This window comes from Procambarus clarkii, chromosome 14 (genome assembly GCF_040958095.1).
Source record: "Procambarus clarkii isolate CNS0578487 chromosome 14, FALCON_Pclarkii_2.0, whole genome shotgun sequence".
NCBI lineage: Eukaryota > Metazoa > Arthropoda > Malacostraca > Decapoda > Cambaridae > Procambarus > Procambarus clarkii.
Genome location: NC_091163.1, coordinates 10,090,603 through 10,110,209, shown reverse-complemented (window position 1 = coordinate 10,110,209; position 19,607 = coordinate 10,090,603). Strand labels below are relative to the sequence as shown.

Sequence of the window (19,607 nt, the reverse complement as noted above, 5' to 3'; positions counted from 1 at the left end):
CCAGTGGCCTGTTATACACCATAGAGAGTGGCACACTTAGTGCTTCTGCACCTTCTTTAGAATCCACAGTGAGATTCTGTCAGGCCCAACAGCCTTTGACACATTCAGCTCCAACAGATTACTTTTGACCTCATCACTGGTGAGGTAAAATTCCTCCAAGGTTGTTCGGTTTGCCTCCTCATTTAGTGCAGGGACCTCTCCTTGTTCTATTGTGAAGACCTCCTGAAATCTCTTGTTGAGTTCTTCACACACCTCTTTGTCGTTCTCTGTGTATCTGTTCTCCCCTTTTCTCACTTTCATCACTTGTTCCTTCACTGCTGTTTTCCTCCTGATGTGGCTGTGGAGCAGTTTTGGTCTTAGCTTTACTCGCGATGTCATTTTCATACTGTCTCTCTGCTTCTCTCCTCACTCTGATGAACTCATTTCTGCCCCTCTGGTATCTATCCCTGTTTTTTTACTCAATTGCTTCGCTGCTGCACATTCCTGGTTGAACCTCGGATTCTTCTGTTGCTTTTCATTTTTCACTTTTTGGACTGGGATAAACCTGTCTTCAGCCTCATGACACTTCTGAGTGACATAATCCATCATATCCTGTACAGTCTTTTCTCTGAGTTCTGTTTCCCATGGCATTCCCATTAGGGAGTTCCTCATCTCGTCATATTTTCCTCTTTGGTAATTTAGTCTTTTTCCTTCCAATCCTTGGATAGGTTATCCTTACTTCTACCAGAAACTCAAATATCAATACACTGTGGTCACTCATTCCTATGGGGGCTTCATATTTGACTTCCCTTATTTCCGAGTCATTTAAGGTGAATATCAGGTCGAGTCCAGCTGGTTTGTCATTTCCTCTCATTCTTGTGGGTCCCTTGACATGTTGGCTCAAAGTTCCTTGTACTCACTTCCAAAAGTTTAGATCTTCATGCGTCTTCACCTCCATGTGGGTCCCCATTCTCCCAGTCTATCTTTCCATGGTTGAAATTGCCCATGATTAAGAGTCTGGATCCATTTCTGCAAGCAACTGAAGTTTCTCTCTCTATTATGTTAATGGTAGCCATGTTTCTGTCGAACTCGTGTCTGGGTATTCTGCCATTTAATGGAGGGTTGTAAATGACTGCCACTATTATCTTAGGTCCACTCATTGTCATAGTTCCTGTTATGTAATCTCTGAATCCGTCGCAGCCCGGAATTTCCATCTATTCAAAGCTCCAGTCCTTCCTCATCAACAAGGCCACTCCTCCTCCTCTCTCATCCCTCTCTTTCCTTACTATATAAAAGTCCTCTGAAAACACTGCCTTTGTTATGAATCCTGACAATTTTGTTTCTGTGAGTCCTATTACATCTGGGTTTTCTTCCTGCGCCCTTTCTACCAGTTCACTTGCTTTGTTGGTAATCCCATCAATGTTTGAGTACATTACATTGAAGCTCACTTTCCTATGTCCATTTTCAACCGCCCTCCCCACTAGTGCAGGAAGCTGTGGTGTGTGTGAATCCACGATGAGACACACAAAAACACACATACACACACATTGTGTGTGTGGTTTGTGTGTGGTGTGTGTGTGGTGTGTGTGTGTGTGTGGTGTGTGTGTGTGTGTGGTGTGTGTGGTGTGTGTGGTTGTGTGTGTGTGTGGTGTGTGTGGTTGTGTGTGTGTGTGGTGTGTGTGTGTGTGGTGTGTGTGGTTGTGTGTGTGTGTGGTTGTGTGTGTGTGTGGTTGTGTGTGTGTGTGGTTGTGTGTGTGTGTGGTGTGTGTATGGTGTGTGTGTGGTGTGAGTGTGGTGTGTGTGAGTGTGGTGTGTGTGAGTGTGGTGTGTGTGAGTGTGCTGTGTGTGAGTGTGCTGTGTGTGAGTGTGCTGTGTGTGAGTGTGCTGTGTGTGAGTGCGGTGTGTGTGAGTGCGGTGTGTGTGTGAGTGTGGTGTGTGTGTGTGAGTGTGGTGTGTGTGTGTGAGTGTGGTGTGTGTGTGTGAGTGTGGTGTGTGTGTGTGAGTGTGGTGTGTGTGTGTGAGTGTGGTGTGTGTGTGTGAGTGTGGTGTGTGTGTGTGAGTGTGGTGTGTGTGTGTGAGTGTGGTGTGTGTGTGTGAGTGGTGTGAGTGTGGTGTGTGAGAGTGTGGTGTGTGTGTGGTTGTGTGTGTGGTGGTGTGTGAGTGTGGTGTGTGTGTGAGTGTGGTGTGTGTGTGAGTGTGGTGTGTGTGTGAGTGTGGTGTGTGTGTGAGTGTGGTGTGTGTGTGAGTGTGGTGTGTGTGTGAGTGTGGTGTGTGTGTGAGTGTGGTGTGTGTGTGAGTGTGGTGTGTGTGTGAGTGTGGTGTGTGTGTGAGTGTGGTGTGTGTGTGAGTGTGGTGTGTGTGTGAGTGTGGTGTGTGTGTGAGTGTGGTGTGTGTGTGAGTGTGGTGTGTGTGAGTGTGGTGTGTGTGAGTGTGGTGTGTGTGTTGTGGTGTGTGTTGTGGTGTGTGTTGTGGTGTGTGTTGTGGTGTGTGTTGTGGTGTGTGTTGTGGTGTGTGTTGTGGTGTGTGTTGTGGTGTGTGTTGTGGTGTGTGTTGTGGTGTGTGTTGTGGTGTGTGTTGTGGTGTGTGTGTGTGTGTGAATTCGTTCTGTATCCTGAGTCTAGCCTCCTGTTTCCATCGTCCTAGTTCATTACCTTACATTTACTCGGGTTGAACTTCAGTAGCAATTTATTTTTTGACCATTCAATCAGTCTAAGTCATCTTCTAGCCTCCTACTATCATCCTCTGTTTTATTCCTCCTCATAATTTTTGCATCATCAGCAAACAGAGGAACGATTTTATACCCTCTGGGAGATCATTTACATATATAAGAAAAAGGATAGGTCCAAGGACTGACCCCAGCGGGACTCCACTGGTGACGTCTCAACAGTCTGAGACCTCACCCCTCACAGTGACTCGCTGTCTTCTGTTGCTTAGGTACTCCCTTATCCAATGGAGTACCTTCCCTTTCACTCCTACCTGCATTTCCAGCTTTTTCACTAGCCTCTTGTGTGGTACTGTGTCAAAGACTTTCTGGCAATCCAGAAATATGCAGTCTGCCCACCCCTCAATTTCTTGCCTGATTTTTGTTGCCTTTTCGTAGAATTCAATTAATCCTGTGAGGCAGGACTTGCCATCCCTGAATCCATGTTGGTGCTGTGTTACAAAGTTCTTTCGCTCCAGATGTTTCACTAGCTTTTTTCTCACAATCTTCTCTATCAGCTTGCATGGTATGCTAGTTAGCGACACTGGCCTGTAGTTCAGTGCCTCCTATCCCCCTTCGTGTATATCGGGACTACATTAGCCGTCTTCCAAATTTTTGGCAGTTCACCTGTTCCCAGTGATTTGTTATACACTATGGAGAGTGGCAGGCACAGTGCCTCCACTCCTTTAGTATCTATACGGAGATTCCATCTGGGCCTATAGCCTTTGTTACATCCAACTCTAGCAAAAGCTTCCTTACATCCCCAGTGGTGATCTCAAACTCTTCTAGTGGTGCCTGATTAACTATTCATCTTTCATTGTACCTCTTCATTTCACCTCTCTCTCCTGTCTATATATATGTCCAATACTTGGCTTGTAAATCATTCCTTCTGAAGATGTATTAATATACAAAAGTACTTTAGGAAATTCCTGTTTCAATTCATCCTCCTTGGACACACACACTATATAATACAGTATTAATATATATATATATATATAGTGTGTGTGTGTTGTACCTAGTAGCCAGAACACACTTCTTGGCCTACTATGCACAGCCTGATCTGCCTAATAAGCCAAGTTTTCCTGAATTTATATATTTTTCTAATTTTTGTCTTATGAAATGATAAAACTATTCATTTCATTATGTATGAGTTAATTTTTTTTTGAGTTAAAACTGACATAGATATATGACCAAACCTAACCAACCCTACCTAACCTAACCTGTCGTAACCTAACTTAAACTAACATAACTAAGTCAATACTTTATGTTCCTATTATAATATAATAATTTTTCAAATAAAACAACTGCAAACAAAATTTATATTTTGAACATAAAGAAAATCACTTGGCCTATTAGGCAAATCGGGTCTTGCATAGTAGGCATAGAAGTGCGTTCTGGCTGCTAGGTACGACATACATACATATTATATATATATATATATATATATATACATATATATATATATATATATATATATATATATATATATATATATATATAGTGTGTGTGTGTTGATATATATCTATATATTTGTATATATGTATGTGTAGATATATATCTGTATATATGTATGTGTGTATATATATATATATGTCGTACCTAGTAGCCAGAACGTACTTCTCGGCCTACTAAGCAAGGCCCGATTTGCCTAATAAGCCAAGTTTTCCTGAATTAATATATTTTCTCTAATTTTTACCTTATGAAATGATAAAGCTACCCATTTCATTACGTATGAGGTCAATTTTTTTATTGGAGTTAAAATTAATGTAGATATATGACCGAACCTAACCAACCCTACCTAACCTATCTTTATAGGTTAGGTTAGGTTAGGTAGCCGAAAAAGTTAGGTTAGGTTAGGTTAGGTAGGTTAGGTAGTTGAAAAACAAATAAATCATGAAAACTTGGCTTATTAGGCAAATCAGGCCTTGCATAGTAGGCAAAGAAGTGCGTTCTGGCTACTAGGTACAACATTATATATATATATATATATATATATATATATATATATATATATATATATATATATATATATATATATATATATATATATATATATATATATACACACACATACATATATACAGATATATATCTACACATACATATATACAAATATATAGATATATATCTACACACACACACACTATATATATATATATATATATATATATATATATATATATATATATATATATATATATATATATATATATATATATATCTCTAGATATCTATATCTGTAGATATCTATATATATATCTGTGTAGATATATCTATATATAACTGTATATATATATCTGTGTACATATATATCTATACATATGTGTAGATATATATCTACACATACATATATTGATACATATACATATATAGATATATATCTACATACATGTGTAGATGTATGTTGATATATATACATATATAGATATATATCTACACATATGTGTAGATATATGTTTATATATATCTACACAGATATATATCTACACAGATATATTATATATATATATATATATATATATATATATATATATATATATAATGTATATATACAGGAACTATGCAACTGGCGTACATGGTACCTTAACCACTAGACTAACCAAAAGTGTCGCAGAGATGTTGGGATAAAAGATGTTGGTAGCAGAGGCTATATCACCCCTAACATCCCGATGGTAATAGATATTTAAATATCTAAATATCTATCTATATAAGAGGGAGGGGGTATTGTGATGTGGGGGTGGGGTGGGGGTGAGGCGGACTGGCAGTAAGGTGTGGGACAGGGAGTGGGAGCGGCGACCTTAAGGACGAGGCAGTGACCCTGGGAAGAAGACAGTTGTGTAGTGTGGGGCTGGCTGTAAGGAGGGAAGGAGGGTATGTATGGGTGGTGGTGGTGGCCACGTTTTGGGTCGGGATGGTAGGAATTTGCCCACCAAGGCTGCCAACCCTGGCGACTCCTAGTCTGCCCTTCCTCTCATGGGTTCACAAGTATCGGGTGGCTAATATTTTTTTTTAACCATGCTGCCCGTCATTATTATTGGACAGTTTTAAATGACAGTTCATCATAGTTTTCGGTGCTTAAGTGGTATAATACATCAGATTCAATAGCAATAATATGTATATAGCAGCCTATCTTGACTGACAGACACTTGCTTCCTCCCGTAGAGACTAAGAGAGCGACACTTCAAGCCACTAAACCCCACGATGAGCCAAGGTTTTATACAACCTCTGGCGCTACAATACCTCCCGCGCTCCTTAAATAACTATGATAACAGGCTGGCAAGACTACCAACTCTGGTACCGAATCAATATTATCGATTTATTCAGCCTATTCTTGGCCCTTATTTTGATGGTTCTTGGCGTTATTTTGCTAAGTAAAGCAATATTGCTGGCTGATCAATGCATAATAAAAGCATCCAAAAGTGACATTAGGGAGGTATAGAGCGGTGAGTAGGCCCGCGTAGGCTTACGCAGTCTTGCCAGCCTATATAATACCGTTTTCTATAGGCTTACGCCGTCTTGTCAGCCTATATAAAACCGTTTTATATTATATATACCCTCATGTGGAAGGTTCTTCACCCCACATAACATGTCGGGACCATCCCAGCCCATTACATCTAATGAATGAAACAGTAACTAGAAATATGCCGGGAAAATAACTATCGCCAAACTCGAACGCATACGCCAGCGGACCTCGGCAGCTAGGCCTACAGATGCCTGCCCTATTTACCACTAATACAGCGGCTGCAAGCTAGGGTTTGCTTGCTGCCGGCTTGCAGGAGCTGTGGGAGTGCCAGCACAGCGGTACAGCCCCACACGGTGACTTATTATCAAGGATATCGCCAATGTTTACACTGGAGGCCCGCCCATAATGGAAGCCATGTTGAAGTTGTCGTCGACTACCGGCACGCAGATCTCCGGGCTCCTCCCTCACATTATACACACCAAACTCTCACTCTCAAGATGCAACAAACAATCTCTGTCCTCTCCTACGTACCGTTGAGCACCTCGATCGCCCTGTCGATCCCTGTCTGGTCTGTACAGTCGAGGAAGGCATAGCCGCCGCGCTTCACAAGCACATTAGTAGTATTCACTCCTTGATCGGCAAATAACTGTCGCAGCGTGCCTTCGTTCACGTCCGTGGGAAGGTTCCCCACGTACAACTTTGACATCATTATAACTGAGTGGTTGATTATGCACTAGAGACACTGTATAGGGCTATTGCAAGTGGGTGAGGGGGTTTGAACTGGGATGTGAAGCGCTTCACACTTGTTTCCCTGCTTGCTGCCGCCCGCTGACTTATCACGTGGGCGGGGCCGCCTTCCCCCCCAGCCCCGCCCTCCGTCTCCCCGAGGGGGCGGGGCTACACCCGCTCTCCTCTCCCATTAGTCGCCACACACTACCACAGTTATCATTGGCTCTCCACCCCGCAGCCCGCTGCCGTCTCTGCCAATCACAGTTTCAAGCACTGCGCCACGTGACCAGAGGTGAGTTACTGGCTTGGTGCTTATTGGAGATATTCGTTCCAAATGGCAAAAGTTAGAGATTCTGGTAAATACGCAGCATACGCCTGCTGCCTATCTGTGCCCATAGGCCTGTAGGCCTCACTAATAATTCAGTAAGTGTGTGTCAGCCAATAATGCGACCAGAACAACGTCAAAGGTCCGCAGTGTGTGTCATCCACAACACTCACCCATCCCACTATAGGCCTGTAGCCTTGCGCATGTTCACTCTCAACAAAAATAGTGAAAATAGTGACCTTTACCTGCGTGTCAGCTGAACTTGTGATGAACATTTAATACCTCGGTCCCATCCCTCGCCATCACCCCGCTGACAGACTCATACCACCAACCATATTCATACAGTGGAGAGTGATGGTGAGGAGGTGTTTGTTGATAGTGATGAGAGGGTGGCAGTATGCCTATGCTAGCCCCTGTAGTACCTCTCCTCCCCCCCCCCCTTCCCCTGTCTCTCACTCCCTCCCTCCCTCCCTCCAAGTACCCCAACACCCTCCCTCCCAGACCCCCAAAAACCTTCCCTCTTGTCAGGGAGCTGTGAGTGTGGGTGTTGGCAGCTAAGCTATGCTTGCTCTCTCTTATCAGGGAGCTGTGAGTGTGGGTGTTGGCAGCTAAGCTATGCTTCCTCTCTCTTATCAGGGAGCTGTGAGTGTGGGTGTTGGCAGCTAAGCTAAGCTTGCTCTCTCTTGTCAGGGAGCTGTGAGTGTGGGTGTTGGCAGCTAAGCTAAGCTTGCTCTCTCTTGTCAGGGAGCTGTGAGTGTGGGTGTTGGCAGCTAAGCTAAGCTTGCTTTCTCTTGTCAGGGAGCTGTGAGTGTGTGTGTGTGTGTGTTGGCAGCTAAGCTAAGCTTATTCTCTCCTGTCAGGGAGCTGTGAGTGTGGGTGCTGGCAGCTAAGTTAAGCTTGCTCTCTCTTGTCAGGGAGCTGTGAGTGTGGATGTTGGCACCTAAGCTAAGCTTGCTTTCTCTTGTCAGGGAGCTGTGAGTGTGGGTGTTGGCACCTAAGCTATGCTTGCTTTCTCTTGTCAGGGAGCTGTGAGTGTGTGTTGGCAGCTAAGTTAAGCTTGCTCTCTCTTGTCAAGGAGCTGTGAGTGTGGGTGTTGGCAGCTAAGCTGAGCTTGCTCTCTCTTGTCAGGGAGCTGTGAGTGTGGGTGTTGGCAGCTAAGTTAAGCTTGCTCTCTCTTGTCAAGGAGCTGTGAGTGTGGGTGTTGGCAGCTAAGCTGAGCTTGCTCTCTCTTGTCAGGGAGCTGTGAGTGTGGGTGTTGGCAGCTAAGTTAAGCTTGCTCTCTCTTGTCAAGGAGCTGTGAGTGTGGGTGTTGGCAGCTAAGCTGAGCTTGCTCTCTCTTGTCAGGGAGCTGTGAGTGTGGGTGTTGGCAGGTAAGCTAAGCTTGCTCTCTCTAGACAGGGAGCTGTGAGTGTGTGTGTGTGTTGTTGGCAGCTAAGTTAAGCTTGCTTTCTCTTGTCAGGGAGCTGTGAGTGTGGGTGTTGGCAGCTAAGCTTAGCTAATTCTCTCTTGTCAGAGAGCTGTGAGTGTGGGTGTTGGCAGCTTAGCTAACCTTGCTCTCTCTTATCAGGGAGCTGAGAGTGTGTGTTGGCAGCTAAGTTAAGCTTGCTCTCTCTTGTCAAAGAGCTGTGAGTGTGGGTGTTGGCAGCTAAGCTAAGCTTGCTCTCTCTTGTCAGGGAGCTGTGAGTGTGGGTGTTGGCAGCTATGCTAAGCTTGCTCTCTCTCTTGTCAGGGAGCTGTGTGTGTTGGCAGCTAAGCTAAGCTTATTCTCTCTTGTCAGGGATCTGTGAGTGTGTATGTGTTGGCAGCTAAGCTTAGTTTATTGTCTCTTGTCAGGGAGCAGTGAGTGTGGGTATTGGCAGCTAAGTTAAGCTTGCTCTCTCTTGTCAGGGAGCTGTGAGTGTGTGTTGGCAGCTATACTAAGCTTGCTCTCTCTTGTCAAGGAGCTGAGAGTGTTGGTGTTGGCAGCTAAGCTAAGCTTATTCTATCTTATTAGGGAGCTGTGAATGTGTGTGTTGGCAGCTAAGCTAATTTTGCTCTCTCTTGTCAGGGAGCTGTGAGTGTGGGTGTTGGCACCTAAGCTATGCTTGCTTTCTCTTGTCAGGGAGCTGTGAGTGTGTGTTGGCAGCTAAGTTAAGCTTGCTCTCTCTTGTCAAGGAGCTGTGAGTGTGGGTGTTGACAGCTAAGCTGAGCTTGCTCTCTCTTGTCAGGGAGCTGTGAGTGTGGGTGTTGGCAGGTAAGCTAAGCTTGCTCTCTCTAGACAGGGAGCTGTGAGTGTGTGTGTGTGTTGTTGGCAGCTAAGTTAAGCTTGCTTTCTCTTGTCAGGGAGCTGTGAGTGTGGGTATTGGCAGCTAAGCTTAGCTAATTCTCTCTTGTCAGAGAGCTGTGAGTGTGGGTGTTGGCAGCTTAGCTAACCTTGCTCTCTCTTATCAGGGAGCTGAGAGTGTGTGTTGGCAGCTAAGTTAAGCTTGCTCTCTCTTGTCAAAGAGCTGTGAGTGTGGGTGTTGGCAGCTAAGCTAAGCTTGCTCTCTCTTACCAAAGAGCTGTGAGTGTGGGTGTTGGCAGCTATGCTAAGCTTGCTCTCTCTCTTGTCAGGGAGCTGTGTGTGTTGGCAGCTAAGCTAAGCTTATTCTCTCTTGTCAGGGATCTGTGAGTGTGTATGTGTTGGCAGCTAAGCTTAGTTTATTGTCTCTTGTCAGGGAGCAGTGAGTGTGGGTGTTGGCAGCTAAGTTAAGCTTGCTCTCTCTTGTCAGGGAGCTGTGAGTGTGTGTTGGCAGCTATACTAAGCTTGCTCTCTCTTGTCAAGGAGCTGAGAGTGTGGGTGTTGGCAGCTAAGCTAAGCTTATTCTATCTTACTAGGGAGCTGTGAATGTGTGTGTTGGCAGCTAAGCTAATTTTGCTCTCTCTTGTCAGGGAGCTGTGAGTGTGTGTGTGTTAGCAGCTAAGCTAATTTTGCTCTCTCTTGTCAGGCAGCTGTGAGAGTGGGTGTTGGCAGCTAAGCTAAGCTTGCCCTCTCTTGTCAGGCAGCTGTGGGAGTGGGTGTTGGCAGCTAAGCTAATTTTGCTCTCTCTTGTCAGGCAGCTGTTAGTGTGGGTGTTGGCAGCTAAGCTAAGCTTGCTGTCTCTTGTCAGGGGGGGCTGTAAGTGTGGGTGTTGGCAGCTAAGCTAAGCTTATTCTCTCTTATTAGGGAGCTGTGAATGTGTGTGTTGGCAGCTAAGCTAATTTTGCTCTCTCTTGTCAGGGAGCTGTGAGTGTGTGTGTTGGCAGCTAAACTAAGCTTGCTCACTCATCAGGCAGCTGTGAGTGTGGGTGTTGGCAGCTAAGCTATGACAGTACTAATCAACTAGGGAAGAGTCATCAAGTTTCTGTGGATCCCCTCCCTTGTAGGAATATGTGGGAACGAACGAGCAGATGTGCTGGCTGCTGAAGGCGCTGAAGGAGACCATATTGAATACTTCATACCCAAGACTCTACTACAAATTAGAGGTATTGTCAGTCAACATCTCCGTGACAAGGTAACTGAGGAAAGGAGGATAGAAGCACAAACCAGTGAATCTGTACGATGGTACAACATGGTTGCAGCTGGCAATCCCAATCATTATGGACGAAGAGGAGGTGGCCGCGGGAGAGAATCAGTAGTAGCGAGAATCCGTCTTGGATACAAATATCCATGGAGATTTGGAATGGAAACAACAGTTGATCAGCGAAGTTGCAGAATCTGTGATGAGAGTGACGGACACCACCTTGACCACTATTTACGTGAATGTGAACACCTGAGAGACATTAGAAATATGTGTAGAATAATAAAGCCCACATTGTTTGAGTTAGGAAAACACTATTTGTCAAATATTGATACTGTTCTTAAAAAGATTCCCCCATTTTGTACCCGCAAGATAACGTAAGATTTTCAGGGGTTGACAGATGTTAATCTTCTTGTTTGAGGAGCTGTTCACTTGAGCCAGTTAAGCAAGTCCCAGCTGTGTCTGGGTACAAGTGACAGGATGAACAACCCAGCGGGTTTTCTTCCTATTAGGGAGTGTTGTACATGCTGCTATGGCGGTGTGTCCACTCACAAGATGAGTGGCGCTGCCCAATACTGTCACTATGGCGGTGTGTCCACTCACAGGATGAGTGGCGCTGCCCAATACTGTCACTATGGCGGTGTGTCCACTCACAGGATGAGTGACGCTGCCCAATACTGTCACTATGGCGGTGTGTCCACTCACAGGATGAGTGGCGCTGCCCAATACTGTCACTATGGCGGTGTGTCCACTCACAGGATGAGTGGCGCTGCCCAATACTGTCACTATGGCGGTGTGTCCACTCACAGGATGAGTGGCGCTGCCCAATACTGTCACTATGGCGGTGTGTCCACTCACAGGATGAGTGGCGCTGCCCAATACTGTCACTATGGCGGTGTGTCCACTCACAGGATGAGTGGCGCTGCCCAATACTGTCACTATGGCGGTGTGTCCACTCACAGGATGAGTGGCGCTGCCCAATACTGTCACTATGGCGGTGTGTCCACTCACAGGATGAGTGGCGCTGCCCAATAAACTCGACCCTCGGGGCAAAATTTAAAAAAAAAGTACTTCCATCCCCCTGATACCACCAGGACAACTACCTCCATCCCCCCCCTGATACCACCAGGACAACTACCTCCTTCCCCCCTGATACCACCAGGACAACTACCTCCATCCCCCTGATACCACCAGGACAACTACCTCCATCCCCCCTGATACCACCAGGACAACTACCTCCATCCCCCCTGATACCACCAGGACAACTACCTCCATCCCCCCTGATACCACCAGGACAACTACCTCCATCCCCCCTGATACCACCAGGACAACTACCTCCATCCCCCCTGATACCACCAGGACAACTACCTCCATCCCCCTGATACCACCAGGACAACTACCTCCATCCCCCCTGATACCACCAGGACAACTACCTCCATCCCCCCTGATACCACCAGGACAACTACCTCCTTCCCCCCTGATACCACCAGGACAACTACCTCCATCCCCCTGATACCACCAGGACAACTACCTCCTTCCCCCCTGATACCACCAGGACAACTACCTCCATCCCCCCTGATACCACCAGGACAACTACCTCCTTCCCCCTGATACCACCACGACAACTACCTCCATCCCCCTGATACCACCACCTCTCTCCCCTAACCCGCACCACACCCAGGTCTACTACTCTAGGGATGGTGATACACCCCAAGTCAACTGATAGGGAAGATAATGATATCGACTGATGATATACTCCACGTGAAGAGTTGGGTGATGCTGCTAGGAGCGCGGGTATGTATGGTGGGTGTATTGGGTATGTATGGTGGGTGTATTGGGTATGTATGGAGGGTGTAGTGGGTATGTATGGTGGGTGTAGTGGGTATGTATGGTGGGTGTAGTGGGTATGTATGGTGGGTGTAGTGGGTATGTATGGTGGGTGTAGTGGGTATGTATGGTGGGTGTATTGGGTATGTATGGTGGGTGTAGTGGGTATGTATGGTGGGTGTAGTGGGTATGTATGGTGGGTGTAGTGGGTATGTATGGTGGGTGAAGTGGGTATGTATGGTGGGTGTAGTGGGTATGTATGGTGGGTGTATTGGGTATGTATGGTGGGTGTAGTGGGTATGTATGGTGGGTGTAGTGGGTATGTATGGTGGGTGTATTGGGTATGTATGGTGGGTGTAGTGGGTATGTATGGTGGGTGTAGTGGGTATGTATGGTGGGTGTAGTGGGTATGTATGGTGGGGTATAGTGGGTATGTATGGTGGGTGTAGTGGGTATGTATGGTGGGTGTTGTGGTTATGTATGGTGGGGTATAGTGGGTATGTATGGTGGGTGTAGTGGGTATGTATGGTGGGGTATAGTGGGTATGTATGGTGGGTGTAGTGGGTATGTATGGTGGGGTATGGTGGGTGTAAGTGGGTATGTTTGGTGGGTGTAGTGGGTATGTATGGTGGGTGTAGTGGGTATGTATGGTGGGTGTAAGTGGGTATGTATGGTGGGTGTAAGTGGGTATGTTTGGTGGGTGTAGTGGGTATGTATGGTGGGTGTAGTGGGTATGTATGGTGGGTGTAGTGGGTATGTATGGTGGGGTATAGTGGGTATGTATGGTGGGTATAGTGGGTATGTTTGGTGGGTGTAGTGGGTATGTATGGTGGGTGTAGTGGGTATGTATGGTGGGTGTAGTGGGTATGTATGGTGGGTGTAAGTGGGTATGTATGGTGGGTGTAGTGGGTATGTATGGTGGGTGTTGTGGGTATGTATGGTGGGGTATAGTGGGTATGTATAGTAGATGTAGTGGGTATGTATTGTGGGTATGATAGGGCATGAGTGATGGAATAATAGGGCATGAATAGAAGGTATAGGAGCGCGTGAATAGTGGGTATAGCAGGGCATAAATGGTAGGTATAGCAGGGCATGCATGGTGGGTATAGCAAAGCATGAATAGTGGGTATAGCAGGACATGAGTAGTGGGAATAGCAGGACATAAGTGGTGGGTATAGCAGGGCATGATTGGTGGGTATAGCAGTGCATGAGTGGTGGGTATGGCTGGGCATGTGTGGTGGATATAGCAGGGCATGCATGGTGGGTATAGCAAAGCATGAGTAGTGAGAATAACAGGGCACGAGTGCTGTTATAGCAGGGCATGAGTGGTGCGTATAGCAGGGCATGAGTGGTGGGTATAACAGGGCATGAATAGTGGGTATAGCAGGTGTGACGTGATTTGGAATAGGGCAGTACTATCTTGGCAGGTGTTGTGCCAATCTCACATTAATGAAAAAAATTGAAAATAAATTAAAATGAAACTGCTAATTTTAGTCGAATCGTTGTCCTTTACGGTGTTTTAATTGTGGGGCCAAAAAAAAAAATACTAAAAACTTTATACATTAAATATAACAAAAATTGACTTTAATATTACATAATATAATAAGTAACAATTAATTTAAACAAAACCCTTTATCCACTTGGCTGAAACACAATCAAAAGAGAAATATACACAACTGAATTTATGTTAATAACAAAGATGAAGGTAATAATTTATACAAAATGCTATGAGCGTCTACCGTCACATGTAGGCGAGGATAGATGAGGAAGCAATGAGCACTAGAAGGGTAATCTGCTGTGCTGGATTGATTGATGAAGATTAAGCCACTCAAAAGGTGGCACGGGCATGAATAGCCCGAAAGTGGTGGCCCTTTTGAGCCATTACCAGTATCAATAGATGATTCTGGAGATCTGTGGAGGTACGACTGCACCCTGCGTGACGGGAGATGTCTCCCGTGCTGGATGCTGACAAGTCCTTTTACATGGGCTGTGACGTCATATTGGCGCGAATTTGGGTCTTGAAGAGGAACTGGCAGAGTAACGGCCATTATGGTAGCTTCCTGGTGGCGTCTGGACAACCGGCGAAACTGCAGGTGCACGGCTTTTGTGGAAGGTAGGATGGGGGGGGGGGAGGTGTCTTGACAATACGTTTTGGCTCACTTTGTTGTTGTTTCTTAATGTTGAATCTTGATGTTAAAGCATATTTGGTATTGAGGTCATAAGGAACAGGCAGAATCTACTGCTATGCAGGAGATAACTGTAACACAGGGCATGAGTCGTGGGTTACAGAATGGTATGAGTGGCGGTTATAGCCGGGTACTGATTGTGGGTATAGCAGGGCATGAGTTGTGCTTATAGCAGGGAATGAGTGGGGGTTATAGCAAGGCATGAATGATGGGTATGGCAGGGTATGAGTGGGGGTTATAGCAAGGCATGAGTGGTGGGTATAGCAGGGCATGAGTAGGGGTTATAGCAAGGCCTGAGTGATGGGTAAAGCAGGGGCATGAGTGGGGATTAGTAGGGAGATTTACGACGTAGACCGTCCTCTCCATCTTGGGATGGTGTGGTTTCGGCCACGTCGAAAGTTGTAATAACGTAGGAATGTTTGGGTCAATATAGGGTGGTGGAAAGGGACGTGTTGCCAGATGTATGATAAATATGGGAAGAGTGAGGTGTGTAAGGTTGTGTTAAAGTTGTGTGTGAACGTTGGGAGAATGTAGTGTTTTTTTTTTTTGTTTGAAGAAGATAAAGTAAGACTGTGATTGGCTGAGAGATGGAGGGAGGAGTTAGAAGTGTTCGAGTATTGTGTGTATGGTCGTGAAAAGGTAGAAAGAAGGTCGTGATGCTTTTTTTTTTGTTTGTTTGAAGATGAGAAGAAAGAGTGAGATTAGAGGAGAAAGTGGAGGGAAGAGCCTAAAGTATGAAGTTGTTGGTGTATGGGTGAAAGGGTCATAAAGTTTGTAAGCTCCTCCGCCAGCCTTTTTGTCAGAGAGAGGGAATCGTTTTTGGGGAGTAGATGTGTTTTAGGAGAGTGAGGAGAAGATATATGTAAAGGAAGAAGTTAAGCAGAATGTGTTTTAGAAGAATAAGTAGCAAAAACATAAAGGCGACAGTTAAGAGAGATATAGAATAAAGGAAGTAGCTTTAAAGAGAGAGAGAGGTAGGAAGAAGCAGCAGCAGCAGCAGGAGTTAGGAAAGAATAAGTAACAAAACATAAGGAGTGGGAGCAGGAGCAGTAACAAAAACATAAAGGAAGCAGCAACAGCTGCTGCAGCAGGAGCAGCAGCAGGAGTTAAGAAACATTTATCAGTAAGAAGAAGGTATATTTACTTAAAAGTGGAGCAGTGAGTGTAGACGTGTTGCCGGGGTGGGATATAACAACCTGTTCTCGCACTTAAGTCAATATTGACTTATTAAATAAGTGCATATGTGACATACTAATTTATTGTGAATATTTTAGATTACCTTGAAAAGCTTCATAGAAAACACCGACCTTACATAACCTTCTTAGTATGTTAAAATAAGCATCTTATTGCTTCGTAATTACGATTATTACTTAACCTATACCTATAATTGGTTATTACACCTTTCCCTAGCTAGTCTACCACGGGGAGTTGTTCAGTTCACACCGCTGCTTACCGCCTGCGACATGGAGGAAGAACATACAGAAATTGCAAAAAGTGTACTCGCACGTACATTTATACCCCTAATTATCAATGTCGTCTACTGTGTGATAAGTGCTATATTCCATCCCCAAGTCATTACGATATCCGTTGCAAGCGATGTCAGAGGTTCTTTTGCAACGACTGTAAGTAAACACCACATTGTTATGCATATTATGTCGATAATGGTTATGCTGATGTAGATAATATAGATGTTGATGATGATTATATATATATATATATATATATATATATATATATATATATATATATATATATATATATATATATATATATATATACTTCACTCTCGTGTTTAGGAGAGTTGTGCCTTAAGCATAGACACTGTGTCTTCCCATATTAACAGGGACTTGATGAAATTAACGTCTAAATGACCCCTCACTTGCTCTAGTGCTCTTGGGAGGTGGTGATCTTTGGTGTATTTAAATACTCCGAAATTACCATCTCTTTTAAGGGTCTGAGCGGGTTAAGGCGTACCTGTTATGCCAGTTGCTGGAAGGCTTCTGTGCTGGCTAGGGTTCGAGTCTCCTGGTGGGAAAGTGTTCTAAAGTTCTATACTTCACTCTCGTGTTTAGGAGAGTTGTGCCTTAAGCATAGACACTGTGTCTTCCCATATTAACAGGGACTTGATGAAATTAACGTCTAAATGACCCCTCACTTGCTCTAGTGCTCTTGGGAGGTGGTGATCTTTGGTGTATTTAAATACTCCGAAATTACCATCTCTTTTAAGGGTCTGAGCGGGTGGTGGAGCGGGTTAAGGCGTACCTGTTATGCCAGTTGCTGGAAGGCTTCTGTGCTGGCTAGGGTTCGAGTCTCCTGGTGGGAAAGTGTTCTAAAGTTATATATATATAAATATATATATATATATATATATATATATATATATATATATATATATATATATATATATATATATATATATATATATATATATATATATATATATTGGTGTATACTGGCAGCAGGTTTTCTTTTAAACATGTCTCATTGAATATGACCGCATATTCTGTATTTACTATCTTCTGATTTAGGGCTTCTATCCCTCTAACTATTTTCCTAGCATCAGGGCTTAGCTGAAAGAGGAGTTCTCCGAAACTCATTTTCGTTATTTCAAGGTGAAGAAAAAAGTGAATTACTATAGAATGTATTACACTTATTTATACAATTTGCACAACGATTCGAACCTCCATGGTTCATTCGCAAGTGAAAAGAAATTACAGAACTCGTTGATTTATACCCGAACTGGGTCAGGTGATAAGACAATAAAGGTAAAAATAAGGGGGATACATAGGGGATAAATGGGGGCGAAGCACATAAGAACATAAGAATAAAGGTAATTGCAGAAGGCCTATTGGCCCATACGTGTCGGAAAATCTGACACCATTTAATATATCATACAGACAGATAATAGCTGTGTTGTATAAACAAGTTAACCCATAGAAAACGTAACTTGTAGTGGAATTACCATCTAAAGAAAACAGGATATCATCACCACATACTATTATAATTCACCAGCTATTCTGGTGGGAATTATTCTTAAATACATTAGTCTTTGGACTTTACCATCATAAAAACATCTCATATAAATTAACTTAATTATCAATATTAAAGTAGAGTAAATGTGACCCTTCTATCACTTTTGACATCTGGACAATGTAAGTTAGGCGTCAGGGTGAGGGAGGGCAGCCATTGTTTATACTAGACCAGAGGCTCACACGGGAGCAAATTCGGCTCCTGTTAATTTTACTTGGACGTAGTGTTATGGAAACCAAAGGTGTACCATCTCCAACACGCTGTCATCAAATCAAGTTAAGTGTTCTTTCCGAAACCCATTATCTATCATTAGTGGCCATTAATGTCATTGGGTAGGGTTTTCCGGTTAGAGCACGAGATAGCCTCAAACTAAAGGTAATTAAGCCAGGTCTTTATTGTTCCATGTACAGTGTTTTCTCTGATATAGCTTGTCATATATTAGAAACCTGGCTTCACAGCTAGCGCACTTTTGACAGGTCAAGACGAGGAAGCAAGACTTTGTGCACCAGTTACTGGGTGATGGAAGCTACCTCAAAGAGGGAAAATGTGGTGTCTACACCCTAGTTATACCTGGTGGACTAACCTGCTGTACTATAAGATAAGGAACCTTTTCAATGTATGTAATCTAATACTGTAGTTTGATTGGCTGCATATATATTAATTAATATAAACCCCCCCTAATGTGTAGAGGATCGATTTGTGAGATTATGAGATTGTTGCAGAAATACAGTCCACTTATCATTATACAAATTGCTATCGAAGTATATAAATTAACGTAAATATATATTCATATAAATTAAATAAATATAAATCTCACAGGTCGGTTCCCACAATACGAGGCAGCTTCTATCTACATACAAAGATTAATCAGGTGTAATTGGCCTGTTATGTTGAACAGTGTCTTCTGTGTTGGCATCTTTATGTTCTGGTCTTGTCCTTACTCTCATGGTGGGTAGAGTAAATAGTTCCGTGATTTGGGTGTTCATGGTAGGTTGTTCTATTCTTATGTGAATTGCTTCAAGAATCTGTAATCTTCTTGCATCTTGGGTTTTGTCTATTATACAGGTATTTTTGTTCAACATTTCTCTTGTTAGGGTGATGTAATGGGCTTGTCTCATGTGATTCCTGGGGGGCACCGGATTGAAGATGACATGTCAAACGCCTCGTCAGCTTGGTCGACGTCATACCTATGTACTTAAATTGAAGGTTACATCCTTCGTGGGGGCAAGTGTACATGTGTACAACGCTTGACTGCTGTAAAGGGTTCTCCGTTGGCTTCAGGCTATTTTTGATAAGGAGTTCGGAAGTCTTCTTGGTTTTGTAGAATATGGATATTACAAAAGTTGAAAAACTCAACAAGGTCCAGATTTTCATTTATACACTTGAAAGGGATGAAAATACAAGGCGTCACTTCATTGCTCTTGCCAGGAAGGGAAGGGGGAATATAAAGACATCACCTCTCTGTTAATATTGGAGGGTCAACATCTGGTATTAATTAAAGACTTTAACCAGTATGTGCGTAATATGCACAACAATGGGAATCGCATCCCTAAGCAGCACATCTTTTGACATTCCTGTTTGATTTCTTTTTCTCCTCATCGTATGCGTTTATTCTCCAGAGAGGAAGATTACTTTCTGCAATTACGCTCGCGGGTATGGACCTAGCCACCTCTGTTTTTACGATTTTGAGTGTCTGCTGGATCGCCCTAACCTTAAAGGGATAATAGAATCACGCCATAATGCAGTAGCTTATGTCTATATCTCCATTGACAGACAGATGAATATTGTCGAGACAGATATCTATTTAGGTAAAGATGCTGTCAAACACTTTATAAACACACTAGAAACC

General features: G+C 43.9%; 1 protein-coding gene across 4 annotated transcripts in view; it reads right to left on the bottom strand.

The window, feature by feature from the left end:
* The window catches only part of Imp (IGF-II mRNA-binding protein), a 426,087-nt gene extending 419,095 nt beyond the window's left edge, over positions 1-6,992 (bottom strand). For 2 of the 4 annotated variants that reach the window (XM_069324365.1, XM_069324366.1), the window contains exon 1: positions 6,675-6,992. In XM_069324365.1, coding sequence (XP_069180466.1) covers positions 6,675-6,852 — 178 coding nt within the window. In that variant the 5' untranslated portion in view covers positions 6,853-6,992. The remainder of the gene's footprint in view (positions 1-6,674) is intronic. The other 2 variants (XM_069324367.1, XM_069324368.1) reach the window with 2 other exon arrangements.
* Positions 6,993-19,607: the final 12,615 nt, after the last annotated feature.